General features: G+C 44.8%; 1 protein-coding gene across 2 annotated transcripts in view; it reads left to right on the plus strand.

The window, feature by feature from the left end:
* Positions 1-14,435, plus strand: part of NCAPD2 (non-SMC condensin I complex subunit D2) — a 93,233-nt gene that overhangs the window by 26,820 nt on the left and 51,978 nt on the right. For both annotated transcript variants that reach the window (XM_040361181.1, XM_040361182.1), the window contains 5 exons: positions 165-362; positions 467-601; positions 1,135-1,222; positions 13,019-13,187; positions 13,285-13,403. In XM_040361181.1, the coding sequence (XP_040217115.1) occupies positions 165-362; positions 467-601; positions 1,135-1,222; positions 13,019-13,187; positions 13,285-13,403 (709 nt within the window). The remainder of the gene's footprint in view (positions 1-164; positions 363-466; positions 602-1,134; positions 1,223-13,018; positions 13,188-13,284; positions 13,404-14,435) is intronic.

The following is a 14,435-nucleotide window of genomic DNA, read 5'->3' on the forward strand; positions in this document are numbered from 1 at the left end:
TCCAGCTGTGCTGAAACTACAAGTCCCATCATGCCTCTGATGGTCGGGGTCTGATGGGACTTGTAGTTTCACCACAGCTGGAGGGCCGAGGTTGCCTACCCCTGGTTTGTGTGTGTTGTGTCAGTCATATGGTCCTATATCTGTGTTCCTTTTCTGTTCTGCAGCCTTACATCATGAGGAACGCAGTGCTGACTGTCATGGGAGAAATGGTGATCCGCGTTCTTAGCGGCGATCAGCTGGGTGATGCAGAGAAGAACACAAGAGATAATTTCCTGGACACTCTGCAGGAACACCTTCATGATATCAACACCTTTGTGCGTTCCTGCGTGATGCAGATTTTCAACCGGATTGTGCAGGAAAAGGTGCGTTGTTTAGACAGTGCCTCTTACCACACGATCATTGACGAGGCAGTGACGTCCTGTACATCACCTTCATTCATGTTGATCCCCTTGATTGTCTTTTCCAGGCTCTGCCTTTGTCACGTTTCCGGGCTGTGGTCACTCTGGTGGTCGGTCGGCTGTTTGACAAGTCGGTGAAAGTTTGTAAGAACGCCATACAAGTATTGGCCTCCTTCCTCGCCAACAATCCTTTCACTTGTAAGGTAATGGTAATAGAGCCTATCAGAAATGTTGTTACTCTGTTTTATACAGTGGAACTTCGATTGCAAAGAATGCAGTTAACGAGCGTTTCGCAATACGAGCGCTGTATTTTTAAAAAATCCTGACTCGGTTTGCAAGTCTCTCAAAGCTTGATTCAAACCAATGCCGTGTACAGTACCGCGTTCGGCCTGAGGTGGGGGAGCTGTTCGTAAAACCTCGGAAACACTCCGTTCCCGAGCCTCTCAAAGTTTAGCCAAGCTGTCCTCAGGCCTTTCCGGGTGTTTCCAAAGCTGTCCCCCCCCCCCCCCCCCCCCCTCTGGCCACATGCAGTATTGCATGCCATTGAAGTCAATGCGGCAAATTTTTTATTTTCATTTATAGTGACTTCTATGGGGAAACTGTCTTTAATATGCGAGTGCTTTTGGAATACGAGCATTCTCCTGGAATTGGTTATACTTGTCATCCGAGGTTCCACTGGACTGATTGGATTATGGATGTAATTGAATACAATTTGTATTTTGTTTTGCAATCCCAGCTCAGCAGTGTGGATTTGAAGGAGCCCCTAGAGAAAGAGACCACAAAGCTGAAGGAACTTAAGGAGAAGCGGAGAGTTAAACCCCCAGGTACATGTGACTGAACAGAGGTGTGAGGTGGTGTTGGATTGTGTGGATGAGAGTGGGGGGGGGGGGTGCAGATCAGTACCTAATAAGTCAGGGGGCAAGTAATTTTTCCCAAGGGGCCACATGAGAAACGGCAACTGTTGTGGACTTGAGGTCCATAAATAAATGTGATCTTAAAGGAGAAGTCCGCCCTGAACATTTTAGGCTGGGCTTCTAAGGGTCACAGGTGTGCAGTTAGTTTTGTAGTCCACTCATCACCAGGATCAGTCGAGGCAACGTGTCATCCTGACTTAGGAAGTCTGGATCTGCCAGCTGCTTTGGCTGATGGCCGTCTCAGTGAGCCGCTCAGCGGTCCAATGATCATGAAGGAGCAGAGCAGGAGAGATGCTGATTGACAGGCAGCAGCTCGGGGAGGTGAAAAACCGAGCCATTGGTAATATTCGGTAAAGAGGTAGCGGGGGACAGATGCAGCATCCGCCTAGATAAGTAATGATACAAAAAAAAAACATACATTTAAAGTAGAGGTTCGCCTAAAACAATTATGTAACATTACATCCAGCATACTAACAACATGTACAGTATGCTGGTATTTTTTTTCCCCCCGTACATACCGTTTAATTGTTTTCCCCCGGGTTCTGATTCCAGCGGGACTGGGCGTTCCTATTAAGAGCTTAGATGATTGACGTCTGAAAAACTTCCCATGGCGCGTCACCAGTTTTCCGTAAATAGCCGACTTGCGAGTCAGCTCTATATGGCGCCTGCGCAGTCAGCTCTACACAGCGGGCGCCGACTCGCAGGTTGGCTATTTACGGAAAACTGGTGACGCGCCTTATGCGTCATGGGAAGTTTTTCACCAGACGTCAATCATTTGAGCTCTCAATAGGAACGCCCAGTCCCATGGGAATCAGAACCTGGAAGCCGGGGGAAAATAACAAACGGTATGTACGGCGGAAAAATACCAACATACTGTATATGTCATTTGTATGCTGCTTTTAATGTTTGTTTTTCGTGTGAACCTCCACTTTAAAAAGGCATTTTCTACTTGTATGCAGAGAAGCAACACTTTAATAAAAAAAAAAAAAAACTTGAGTTGGCCCAATTTTTTATTTTATAATGAAAAATGTTACGACGCCAGAATCGCGATCTTTAGTCTAAGCCAAAAAAAATTGATTCTCATTTTGGCCAGAGTTGTGCGGTGGTAAAAATGGGTGGCTGGTTTGCAGTTTCACTCCCCACCAGCTGCCCATCTGAACGGTAAAATAACAGCCAGACAGGGATGGTCACATGCTGCAATTTATTGCGTCGTTCAGAGTTTGTCAAGCGGCACCCATTTTCATTTAATTTCCTTTTTTTTTTTTTTTTTTTGTCTTTAAACCTTGCTCTGCATGTTGCATGCTCTGTCTGAATACAGATGGTTCCCGTAGCATTGTTATGCAGGGATGATGAAGCATTGTAGAGGATGGCATGTCTGGTGTTTATACATAGTGGTCACTTGTCTATAAATTTATTTATAGGTTTTGCATGCAATAAAAGAAAATATATAAAGATTCCATGCCATTTTTATTTTGTGTTCGTTATCATTGGCTTCAGCATTGTACAAAGAAATCCACCCATGAAGTCTATACTCTCAGGTATACCCCCTTTATCTATGATGAAAACCAGTTGCAGTGTAACGGGTTGGGGACGAGGCCCGTCATAGCCGTTCAGGAGTCCCTGTTTTGTAGGGCATTTCTATGTTGGTAGACTCTCTGCACAGTGCATGATTTGAGCAGTTGGTTCTTTTGGGTTAATGGGTGAAGAGACTTAAAATCTTTTTTTTTTTTTTTTTTTTTTTTAAAGATGGCCACACTTCCTGTAGCCACCACCAATTGTGGAGAGGTTCCACATCCTTATTGCCCTGATGGTGAAAAATTCCCCCCCCTACACAGCTTAATGTTTAAACTGCTTCTCCTCTGTGTCCCCTGCATCCTTTTACACTCCCTAGGACTGAATAGTTTCCTATGCTGGGATCCTCATTGAGAGATTGGTATCACTATGATGTCTCCTCAAGCGTCCAGTCCCTTTTTAATTAGTTTCCATTCAGAGGACTGGTGCCCAGAACTGGACTGAAAACTCCAAGTGAGGCCTAACGTGTGTGTTCTAACCGTATACTCGGGCATAAGTCGACTCAAATATAAGCAGAGGGCACCTAATTTTACCACAAAAAAACTGGGAAAAACGTATTGACTTGATTATAAGCCTAGGGTGTCTGTGCCTCACGGTAGCTTAGGGGGGCATTTTCAGGATAAAAAAAATGTGCTGAAAAAGTTGATACTTATACTTGAGTATATACGGTATCCCTTTTTGTGCATGCTAATCTGCTGGCTTTGGCAGCTTGACACTGCATGCTGTTGCTCAACCCGTCATCTACTAGGACCCCCCAGATCCTTCTCCATCCGTGACTCCCCCAGCTGTACTCCACCTAGTGACTTTTTTTTTTTTTTTTTTACCCCAGGTGCATTACTTTACATTGCTCCACATTAAACCTCATTTGTCTGCCTACTTTTTATTTTATTCTGCAAAATTTTCATGTCCTGATGTGAGTTTATTACTCTGCTTAACTTTGTGTCAGCTTCAAAAACTGAGACTGAACTATTCATCCCATACTCCTCCTATATAATTTATTGAATAAAATTGGTTCCAAGACAGAACCTTGGGGTACCCCACTCACTACTCCAGACCAGTCTGAGAATGTTATTTATCACTACCCTTTAAACCCATTCCTGTATCCCACAGGTGTTAAACACAAGACCGCGGGCTGAATCCGGCCCTCCATGCCATTTCATGTGGCCCTCACCCCTCTGCTCCTCCAGACCCTTACTTTCTGCTTTCAAGCAATGCATCCAGCAACAGCATAAGGAAATGGGGGTGCACTGTGATGTAAGGGAGAGTAGGCGACGCAACTTCTGATGGTGGGGGGGCTCTTGGCATCTAATGCAACCGACCCTTTTGAGAGGCAGTTATAATGCTGATGCGGCCGTCAATGAAATTGAGTTTGACACCCCTGCTGTACCCAGTCTTTTACCCACGCACAAACCCTACGTCTAGGCCTGCAGACCTTGGCTTGTAAATTAAGTGATTTTGGGGGGGGGGGGGGGCTGGGGAGAACTGTATCAAATGCTTTGCAAAAGTAATTTTCTGGGTAATATACTTGCAGGCCTGGAATAATACTGAGTAATGGGGACAATTGTGAAAGCGGATTTCTTCAAGGAGTGTGGAGAGGGTAGGGAACTCTGGATGAAAAGTGACTTCAACATATTGTACATGTCTGGATCTTGAGATGTGATTCAGAAGAGGAAAGTAGAGAAGGTGTGTCTAAGTGCAGTAATAAAAATACTTCGACAAGGAAGGGTTAAAAACTTACAAGGTGGAAGTGAAAAAAAACAAACATATCATCCCCCTAGAGTTTTATGATCAATTCAGGTAGGTCCTCATCCCCCACCCCCAAATTGCAAGCTCTATACCCACTTATATTGACTGTCACCCTCCCAGCTTCTCTTTTGGTCTTAATACCCAAACCAGGGAAAAATCCGCTCTTCTCCTCCCCCCTACAGTTAGACTTCAAGATCCTAGCCAAAATTTTCAGCCTAATGCATCCTGACCGAGATGAGTGTTCATGCCCAACAAGGAACACGGCATTCATCTCCAGAGGCTCTTGATAAATCTTCAATCTACAGCAATGGCCAAAAGTTTTGAGAATGATACAATTTTCACAAAGTTTGCTGCCTCAGGTTTTTGAGATGGGGAAATTGCATAAACTCCACAATGTTATGAAGAGTGATAGAGACGAATTGCAAAGTTTCCTATTTTGCCATGAAAATTAACTTCATCCCATAAAAAAAAAAATTCACGTGCGTTTGTGAAGAAGGCTTCAGGGTGCCCAAGAAAGGTCCAGCAAGCGCCAGGGATAGTCTCCTAAGGAGTATTCGGCTGCGGGATCGAGTGCCACCAGTGCAGGAGCTTGCTCAGGAATGGCAGCAGGCAGGTGTGAGGCGCATGATCGGCACGCACAGTGAGGCGAAGACTTTTGGAAGATGGCCTGGTGTCAAGAAGGGCAGCAAAGAAGCCACTTCTCTCCAAAAAAAAACATCAGTGACAGATTGATCTTCTGCAGAAAATATGGTGAATGGACTGCTGAGGATTAGGGGGGCAAAGTCATATTCTCCGATGAAGCCTCTTTCCGATTGTTTGGGGCATCAGGAAGAAGACTTGTTCGGAGAAGAAAAGCTGAGTGCTACCATCATTCCTGCCAACAGTAAAGCATCCTGAGACCATTCAAGTGTGGGGTTGCTTCTCATCCAAGGGAGTGGGCTCACTCATAATTTTGCCCAAAAACACAGCCATGAATAAAGAATAGTACCAAAACACCCTCCAACAGCAACTTCTTCCAACAACAGTTTTTGGTGAACAATGCATTTTCCAGCACGATGGAGCACCGTGCCATAAGGCAAAAGTGATAACTAAGTGGCCCGGGGACCAAAACGTTGACATTTTGGGTCCATGGCCTGGAAACTCCCCAGATCTTAATCCCATTGAGAACTTGTGGTCAATCCTCAAGAGGCGGGTGGACAAACAAAAACCCACTAATTCTGACAAACTCCAAGAAGTGATAATGAAAGAATGGGTTGCTATCAGTCAGGAATTGGCCCAGAAGTTGATTGTGAGCATGCCCAGTGGAATTGCAGAGGTCCTGAAAAAGAAGGGCCAACACTGCAAATACTGACTCTTTGCATAGATTTCATGTAATTGTCGATATAAAAGCCTTTGAAACATATGAAGTGCGTGGAATTATATTTCACTACATCACAGAAACAACTGAAACAAAGATCTAAAAGCAGTTTAGCAGCAAACTTTGTGAAAACCTAATATTTGTCTCATTCTCAACTTTTGGCCACAACTGTACACATGACATTATCGGGTCCAGGGTAGTGGTCGGCCCGGATGCCGTAAAGTTGTTTCACTCTGGAATGAAGCTACCTGTGGGAATGTCTCCGCAGGTTTGGCTCCAACTCTACCAGGCTCCCACTGCCTGGATCCAAGTCAATGGTTGGATCTTGAACCCCTTCGCACTATCCTGTGGTACTCGGCAAGGCTGTCCTATAACCCCACCACTCTATGCTCTAGAGCCCACATGCCATCGCGGCACACCCGGACATTAAAGGCCTCTGCAGGTGACCGAGGTCCTCACTCTATGCAGATGATATGCTTCTATACCTTGGTCGCTGGCCCTTCACTCCAGGCAGCTTATCCAGCAATTTTTTATTTTTTTTAGATCAACTGGTCTAAATCCCAGATCCTTCCACTAGATGCCTCTACTGCAGACCAAGCCATATTTGCCCTAGTCAGAGCTAGCAGAATCAAATACTTGGGAGTACTAATGTCATGATCTCTCACAAATTACATAGGCCTCAACTTGGAGCCCCTATAATCCTTTTTTTTTTTTTTTTTTTTTTTTTTTTTTTAAAAAAAAAACCCAGACCTGAGTCTGACTTTCCCTCAATTATGGGATGTATTAGTCTGGTGAAAATTGTATGCCTTCCCAAACTTTTTTTGGCATGCCCCCCTATATATCGCTACACGTACCTTTTTTAAATCTATGGCATCTATTCTCAACCTGTTAGTTTGTATCGGGAGGGGCCCCAGATTATCATGGCAAGCTCTGAAGTGCCCTGTCCACCTGGGTGGCACTGCATTACCTGTCCTAGCCTTCTATTGCTTCTTAGTCATCTCATATATTTATATATTTATTAAGAAACAAATCCTATTACAACCAAGCTGATGGGGACAGATATTCTACACTAGTATGTTCCTCCATCTCAAGCTTGGTGACCCACCCCTTCCAAGACCTATTATGTGGCACCTAAAATTTGCTTCGCATGGGCAATGATGTTGTATGATATGCCGTCACTACAAAATTTGTCTGACTGTCCACTACCAAGGCCCCCCACACACCACTGTGGGACAACCCACATCTGCCTGAACTGCTGGCTTGTCCCTGATTTACAACCTATGGCTTGCTGGGGGGGGGGGGGGGATATTTCTCACAGCTCAGTCAATGGCTCAGTTAAATTGTTTCAAGCTCTAAAAAGACTAGTTCGGTGTGCCCAATTGTATGCTCTTCCGCTACCTCCAACTCCGCCATGCCCTCAACTCCCAGTTCCATGACTACACCCCGAGCCTTGAATTATCTGGTGGCAGTGATCATGGGTCAGGACCCCAAGAAATTAATCTCCTCATTCTATTACCACCTCATGTTGCCTGCGGCCACTGCTCAGAGCCCCTTGTAACGGTCACGCAACCGTTTACGATTTCCATTCCACCAACGCCAAGACCGCGTATCCAACACTCCACAATCCGGCAGACACAACCCATTCCATTTCCCAGAATGAACGAGACACGCACAGCTCTGTTCTCTGGTTCCAAAATGAATGAATCTTTAATGGTTGGCTCTCAGGTTTTTATATAGTTACAAGCATGCTTCAGTAAGCACAGGGACAATGAAACTCTCCACCCCCATCATCACACAATTGGGGCTTCAATACACATAGGCTAATTACTAATCATTTTCCAGACAGCCTGGCTCTGCATTTTAGAAGAGGTAATTACTACAGTTGACAAGCCACATCTTATCAATAGACTTTTCACACAAAACAGTGTCATTAGTATCCACAATGAAAGGTCTTTCAGAAGCCAGACTCAATTAACACCTCAAAGTTAGACATCTGACCTTTTACAGATTTAATTAGTACAATAGACACAAGCGTATTGGCATCACACAATGGACAATGGAATATCTTAGGAGCCTGACTCTTAACACCTCAACAGTCTATTGACCTGTTCATAAGCAACAACTTGTAATATTTCAAGATCCTGCAGTACATGAATTATCAGTAATGTCCCATCTCATGTAATTTTATATTTCTCAGTCATCCTATGCCCAAATGGGACATAGGATGACCCTAGACCCAAGAGTCGCCCAGAGGCGATTAAGTTCGCATGTGTTGCGCTATATAAGTTTTCATTCATTCATTCAAGAGTCATTAGTGAAGCTGGCACAGGAGTACCCCGCATCCTTAAGTCTCTGGGTGTCACGGGCCATTCCGTTGCACCCCTCAACTGAAATCCAGATGGGAGACGGATGTGGTGGATGAGGACTGTAAATTGGTGTCCCTTAAATTGTCCACCTTACTCGCCTCTTTATATTCTCCACAGGTCCTACCTAACAGTCGCCTTTCCAAATATAACCTGGACGGCAACCTGGCTAAATGCGGTCAACCAAGGGGGAACATTCTACCACCTAATATGGTTCTGTCCCATCACTCCTAGGATACTGGTTGTTACAGGATGACCTGTGACACCCAGAGACTTTGTAAGGATGAGGGGTACTCCTGTACCGGCGTCACCAAGGAGTCTTATGTCTAGGGTCACCTTATGTCCGATAGGGTGACTGAGAAATTGTATACTAAATTACAGGACAGGGGACATCACTAATAATTCATGTTTGCAGGATGTCTTGAGATATCACAAGGTGTTGGCTATTCAATGTGGGGACACATTCTTTTGAAAGGTGTTAATTGCATCTACTCCAAGATATTCCATTAACCATTGTGTAAAGGTGTTAATCCAGGTCTGCTCCCAGACCTCTATGTATGCTAAATACTGTTTATCTGTGGAATGTACTTGTTGGAGACAGAACGTCTGTCTAGGGATGTGGATTGAGAAGAGATCATTGTGTGATGGTGTTTTGTTTGAGTTCTGTTAATGAAGGAATGTGCAGTGATTAGATCATGATAATTATAGGCCGGCCCCGACATGTCTAGAATGTTTAGTAATTGGCTCAAAGAATGTGATTGAAGCCCCCCACGGTGTGATGTGTGGGTGGGGACAGTTTGATTGTTCCTGTGATTTCTGTAACCTGTGTACTGCATATAAGCAAGCTAAGTGTACCATTAAATTAGTCTTCATTTTGGAACAAGTACAGAGCTGTGTCTCGTCTTGATTCTGGGGGAAATGGGATAGATCGGATCCTGTTGGTTGGAGTGTCGATAAGCTGTAGTGGATGGGATGGAAGGTCGTAAACGGTGGTGACCGTTACACTGGTCACGGGTGGTTAAATTCCTCCATGATCACATGGGATCCCCCTTGACCCTACTCCTCTGTCGCTGTTTACTGGGCCTCCTTTCCATACCCGAGGAGGAAAAATATCTTGACCTATTTTTACAGGAATCCCTGTTCTTGGCCAGGTCCTGGATCAGAAAGTACTCCATCTAAATGCAACAAAATATAGGACGGGTTGCTTGAGCATGCCACCTATGCTAATGAGTAACCATCACCGGATACCGTGTGCTATTTCCTCTATCCCATGCTATATACACTTCCAATTGTCGCTTGACACCTCACGCTGAGGCATGCCAAATTATGGTGCACAGTACTAGGCTGTCCCTTTTCCCCCCCCCCCCCCCCATCAGGGTACACTCGGTTTCGCCAGGTATAGGTTCCGGTAATCCTCGGTTTCTTGACATTTTATATTTCTACACTGTATGGTTATGTCACTGATTTATCCTCATGAATGGTGCCTGTTGCACTTTGTGCTTGTTTTTATATTCTTTCAATATGCTCAATAAAACTTTATTTCTCTTCTGTTCATGGACGGACACAGCAGCAATTGACCTTAGGGGTATTGTCCTTCCTTTTAGGAGATTGACTAGGCAGAAATCAGCACTTTAAGTGTTAAAACACTTCTCTCAGTACAGTACCTCCCAGGGGGCGGGTCCCCCGGGTACATCCCCCCACTCTGCATCATGCAGCCCCAGTTTTTTTCTGCCTAGTGAAAGGAGATGACATGGCTCCTCTGGGCCCATGTTCTCTAGAGGATTTTTTGTGATTCCTTCGCTTTTATTTTTCCTGCATTTTATTTTTTATTTTTTTTGGGATCTACAATCAACTGCTGATTGGGTGACAGGCTGGATCCTCGATCCTTGCAGTCCCCCCATGTTCAGCCATCGAGCGTGTGCCGACCTTTAGCTACGCGCTGGGCCGTCAACGACCTGCCCCGTTGCTCCAGGGGTGGCCGGTGAGCTATACGCTCCAGGGCACACCTATGACCGGTCTCTGTGTGCCAGGCCGACGGCCATGCCGTAACTGCGTGGACGTTGGTTCTGTCTGGAATGACTCCAGCTGGTGGACGCAGGACGGGTAAGTAGCATTCCCCTTGCCGTGGCAGGTGGAAGTTCCAGCCGACCAGCTGTAATAAATACTGTCTGATTCAAGATGGCGGGCTGTGCTATCAGGACTAGCATGAAATCCAGGCAACCGGGAAGTGACGTCAAGAGTGGGCGGTACATGTTTCAGAGCATGACCAATTGCAGTTGGTTTGAAGGAGCCACTGGGCATGCTCATAACATGTACCGCCCACTCTTAACATCACTTCTGGGGTGTCTGGATTCCATGCTGGTCCTGATAGCACAGCCCACCATCTTGGATTTGAGAGGGCATGTTTACCACCACTGGTCAGCTGGAACTTCCACCTGCAGCTGTCCTTCCCAGGAGGCATCACACTGGATCCATTGATATACTTTCATCTTTGTAGGTGGTTTTTAATCCTTCCTCGTCAAAGTGTATTTTATTACTGCACTTGGAAGCGCCTTCTTTCCATTTTTATTTATTTTTTCCTCTTCCACCATATTTAATGGGCAAAGCCCAGGATCTGCCATTGGAGCTACCTGGGGGAAAAACCAAACCTCACACTGCATGCTCTTTAACCACTTAAGACCCGGACCTTTAGGCAGCCAAAGGACCCGGACAGTTTTTGCGATTCGGCACTGCGTCGCTTTAACTGACAATTGCGCGATCATGCGACGTGGCTCCCAAACAAAATTGGCGTCCTTTTTTTCCCCCCACAAATAGAGCTTTCTTTTGGTGGTATTTGATCACCTCTGCGGTTTTTTATTTTTTGCGCTCTAAACAAAAATAGAGCGACAATTTTGAAGAATTTTTTTTTTTTTTTTACTTTTTTTTCTATAATACATATCCCCAAAATATATATATATTTTTTTTCTTTCCCTCAGTTTAGGACGATATATATTTTTGGTGAAATAAAATCGTTTATCGGTTGGTTTGCGCAAAATTTATAGCGTTTACAAAATAGGGGATAGTTTTATTGCATTTTTTTTATATATTTTTTTTTTTTTTTTTTTTCTCTCGTGACTGCGACATTATGGCGGACACTTCGGACATTTTTGAGACCATTGTCCTTTTCGCAGCAAAAAATGCATTGTTTACTGTGACAATGACAATTGCAGTTTGGGAGTTAACCACAAGGGGGCGCTGATGGGGTTATGTGTGACCTGAAGTGTGTTTACATCTGTAGGGGGGTGTGACGTCATTGATTGTGGTTCCCTATATCAGGAACACATGATCGATGACGGCGCCACAGTGAACAAAGGGGCAGCTGTGTTTACACACCTCTCCCATTCTTCAGCTCCGGGGACCGATCACGGGACTCCAGCGGCAATCGTGTTCAAGTCCCATGGCCGCGGAGCTTCGGACCTGGTCGCGCCATCGAGACCCCACGGCTGAGCTTAAAGGGCAACTTACAGGCACGTTGATGTGCCCAGCCGTGCCATTCTGCCGACATATCAGCGTGAAGGGTCCTTAAGTGGTTAAACGTCGCTTATGGAGATTTTTAAGGGTAAAAGTTTGTCGCCATTCCACAAGCAACTTTGAAGCGTGACATGTTTGGTCTCAATTTACTCGGCGTAACATTCTCTTTCACAATATTAAAAAAATTGAACTAACTTTACTGGTGTCTTATTTTTATTTGTTTTTTTTCCTCAAAGTGCGCTTGTAAGAGCGCTGTGCAAATACGATGTGATAGAAAGTATTGTAACAGCCGCCATTTTATTCTCTAGGGTGTTAGAATAAAAAATATAATGTTTGGGGGTTCTCATTAGAGGGAAGGAGATGGCAGTGAAAACAGGGGAAGCTCCATTAGTCTTATGCCAACGGCCCCCTCAAGATGGCGCCAGATCCCAGAAGGAAGCATAGGCCTGCAGAAGGCTGCAAAGCCATGGCCTCAATTACCGGCCGGCGAGGTGGGGGGGGCGCACAGAGATACAGGATGGGGGTATCCTGTGTATCTGTGCACCCCCACCACGCGATCACCGGTAATTGAGGCCGCAGCTTTGTGGCGTTCTGCAGGCCTATGCTTCCTTCCCCAGGTTGCTAATTCTAGTCGCAATTGCGACCTGGCGCCCGGATTTCGTTGAGTCCTGCATTACAACAGTGGTCATCAACTCCTGTCCTCAGGACCCACTAACAAGCCAGGTTTTATGTATTCCCTTGGGGGAGATGCAATCACTGAGCAGCAAATGAGATCACCTGTGATGTATTTCAGTTATCCTGCAAGCCTGGCCTGTTGATGACCTCTGCATTCCAGTATACCACAGCGAGCGATGTCTTCCATTAATGAATACAAAGCCTGTTCAGATTGGCAGTCGCCTCTCTGACTCTCAAAGCCAATCCTAAGCAGGCTTGGTATTCATTAATAGAATACATCGCTCGCTGTGATTGGCTCAGCGCGGTGTACTGTTACCACACATCCAGCGGGCGGACATTTATACCGGCGTATAAGACCAGCCCCAATTTCATGTATAAAATGTTGTCTTATACACTGTAATATTTTATACAGCAGTGTATTTCCCTCTTTCTGTGACCTTTTTGCTTTCTCAAATTGTTTTTATTTTTTTTTATCTATTTTAGTGGTGGTGATTTCTCCGGAGGAAGAATGGGAAGCCATGCTCCCTGAACTGAAGGATACTCTGCACACCCTGGCACAGGAGAGTGATGAGGAAGATGAAGAAGAAGAAATTGATACAATAGAGAAATTACAGGAGCGTGTTCTGCATCTCCTGAAGATCACCAGTTACAAGTCAGTGTGGAGGGGGAGGGGGGGGACCCCGACCCTGGGGGTGGATTTCTGACTCCTGTGTTTTCCAGTTCTCAATCTCTACCTGTGTGTTTTGTAGACACTCCATCTTCTTGGTGAAGAAAGGAATATCGAGCTTCCCGGACGATTCCTTGTTCGGAGTTGGTGAAGATGCCGAGGATGAAGCGGTGCTGGGGATTCTGGAGCAAATCTTCACAGGTAGCGTCTGCTTATATTAGGTTTAAAAGTTTAAAATGTAGAGCTAAACACTAGGGTTGTCCCGATGCCAAGCATTTGCCCGATACTTGTACTTGGGCAAATGCTCCCGATGCTTCACCCGATACTTGTACTGTCAGGGTGATCAGTGCGTGGGGAAGTTACAAGCACCGATCACCGCTGACTGTCCCGTGTCCTCCTCCAGCCCCTCTCCGTTTTGCTGCAGTCTCTTTCTCTTCTCTTTTTTTCTTTTTTTTTTTCTCTTTCTTTTTCTCGTCTTTCTTTTCTTTCTTTTCTTTCTTTTCTTTCTTTTCTTTCTTTTTCTTCTCTTTCTTTTTCTTTTCTTTCTTTCTTTCTTTCTCCCTCCGCGTTTCTCTCCTCCACCCCCTGGAACTGTCAGGATGGAGAGCGGGTTAAAAGACGGTAAATCCGGCTCCTTACTGCTCCGAATGGATAGTCAGTGATCACTGACTCTGTCTATTCATAAACTGAAACATTGTAAACTGTGATTACAATGTTTCAGTTTATGAATGAAGAGAAGACACTGTCTTCACACCATTCATTTTCAGCACTGCTGAGAAAGGGACTGGGGAATCTATGTCCCTAGTCCCTTTCTGTCTCAAAGGGGAGATGTCAGAGGTCTGTTAAGACCACTGATATTTCACCAAAGCCCAACAACAGGGCTGAAAAAAAATATATATATATAAAAGAAGAATTAAATTATTGTAGAAAAGAAAAAACACACTGACACGGTGCCCCCCCTTAAAAAAAAATAAAGCATTATAAATAAATAAAATTAAATACAATTAAAAAAAAATTAAAAACAAATTGTTAAAGATTAAAAAAACCTATTGACACATGTGCCGCTGTCACATGAAATAAAAAAAAAAGTATCGGTACTTGTACTCGGTGTTAAAGTGGTATCGGGACAACCCTACTAAACACAGATTATATTCTACATGTTTTATCTTTTTAACCACGTGCTTACTGGGCACACATACCCCCTTCCTGGCCAGGCGAAATTTCAGCTTCCGG

This window comes from Rana temporaria, chromosome 8 (assembly GCF_905171775.1).
Source record: "Rana temporaria chromosome 8, aRanTem1.1, whole genome shotgun sequence".
Taxonomy (NCBI): Eukaryota; Metazoa; Chordata; class Amphibia; order Anura; family Ranidae; genus Rana; species Rana temporaria.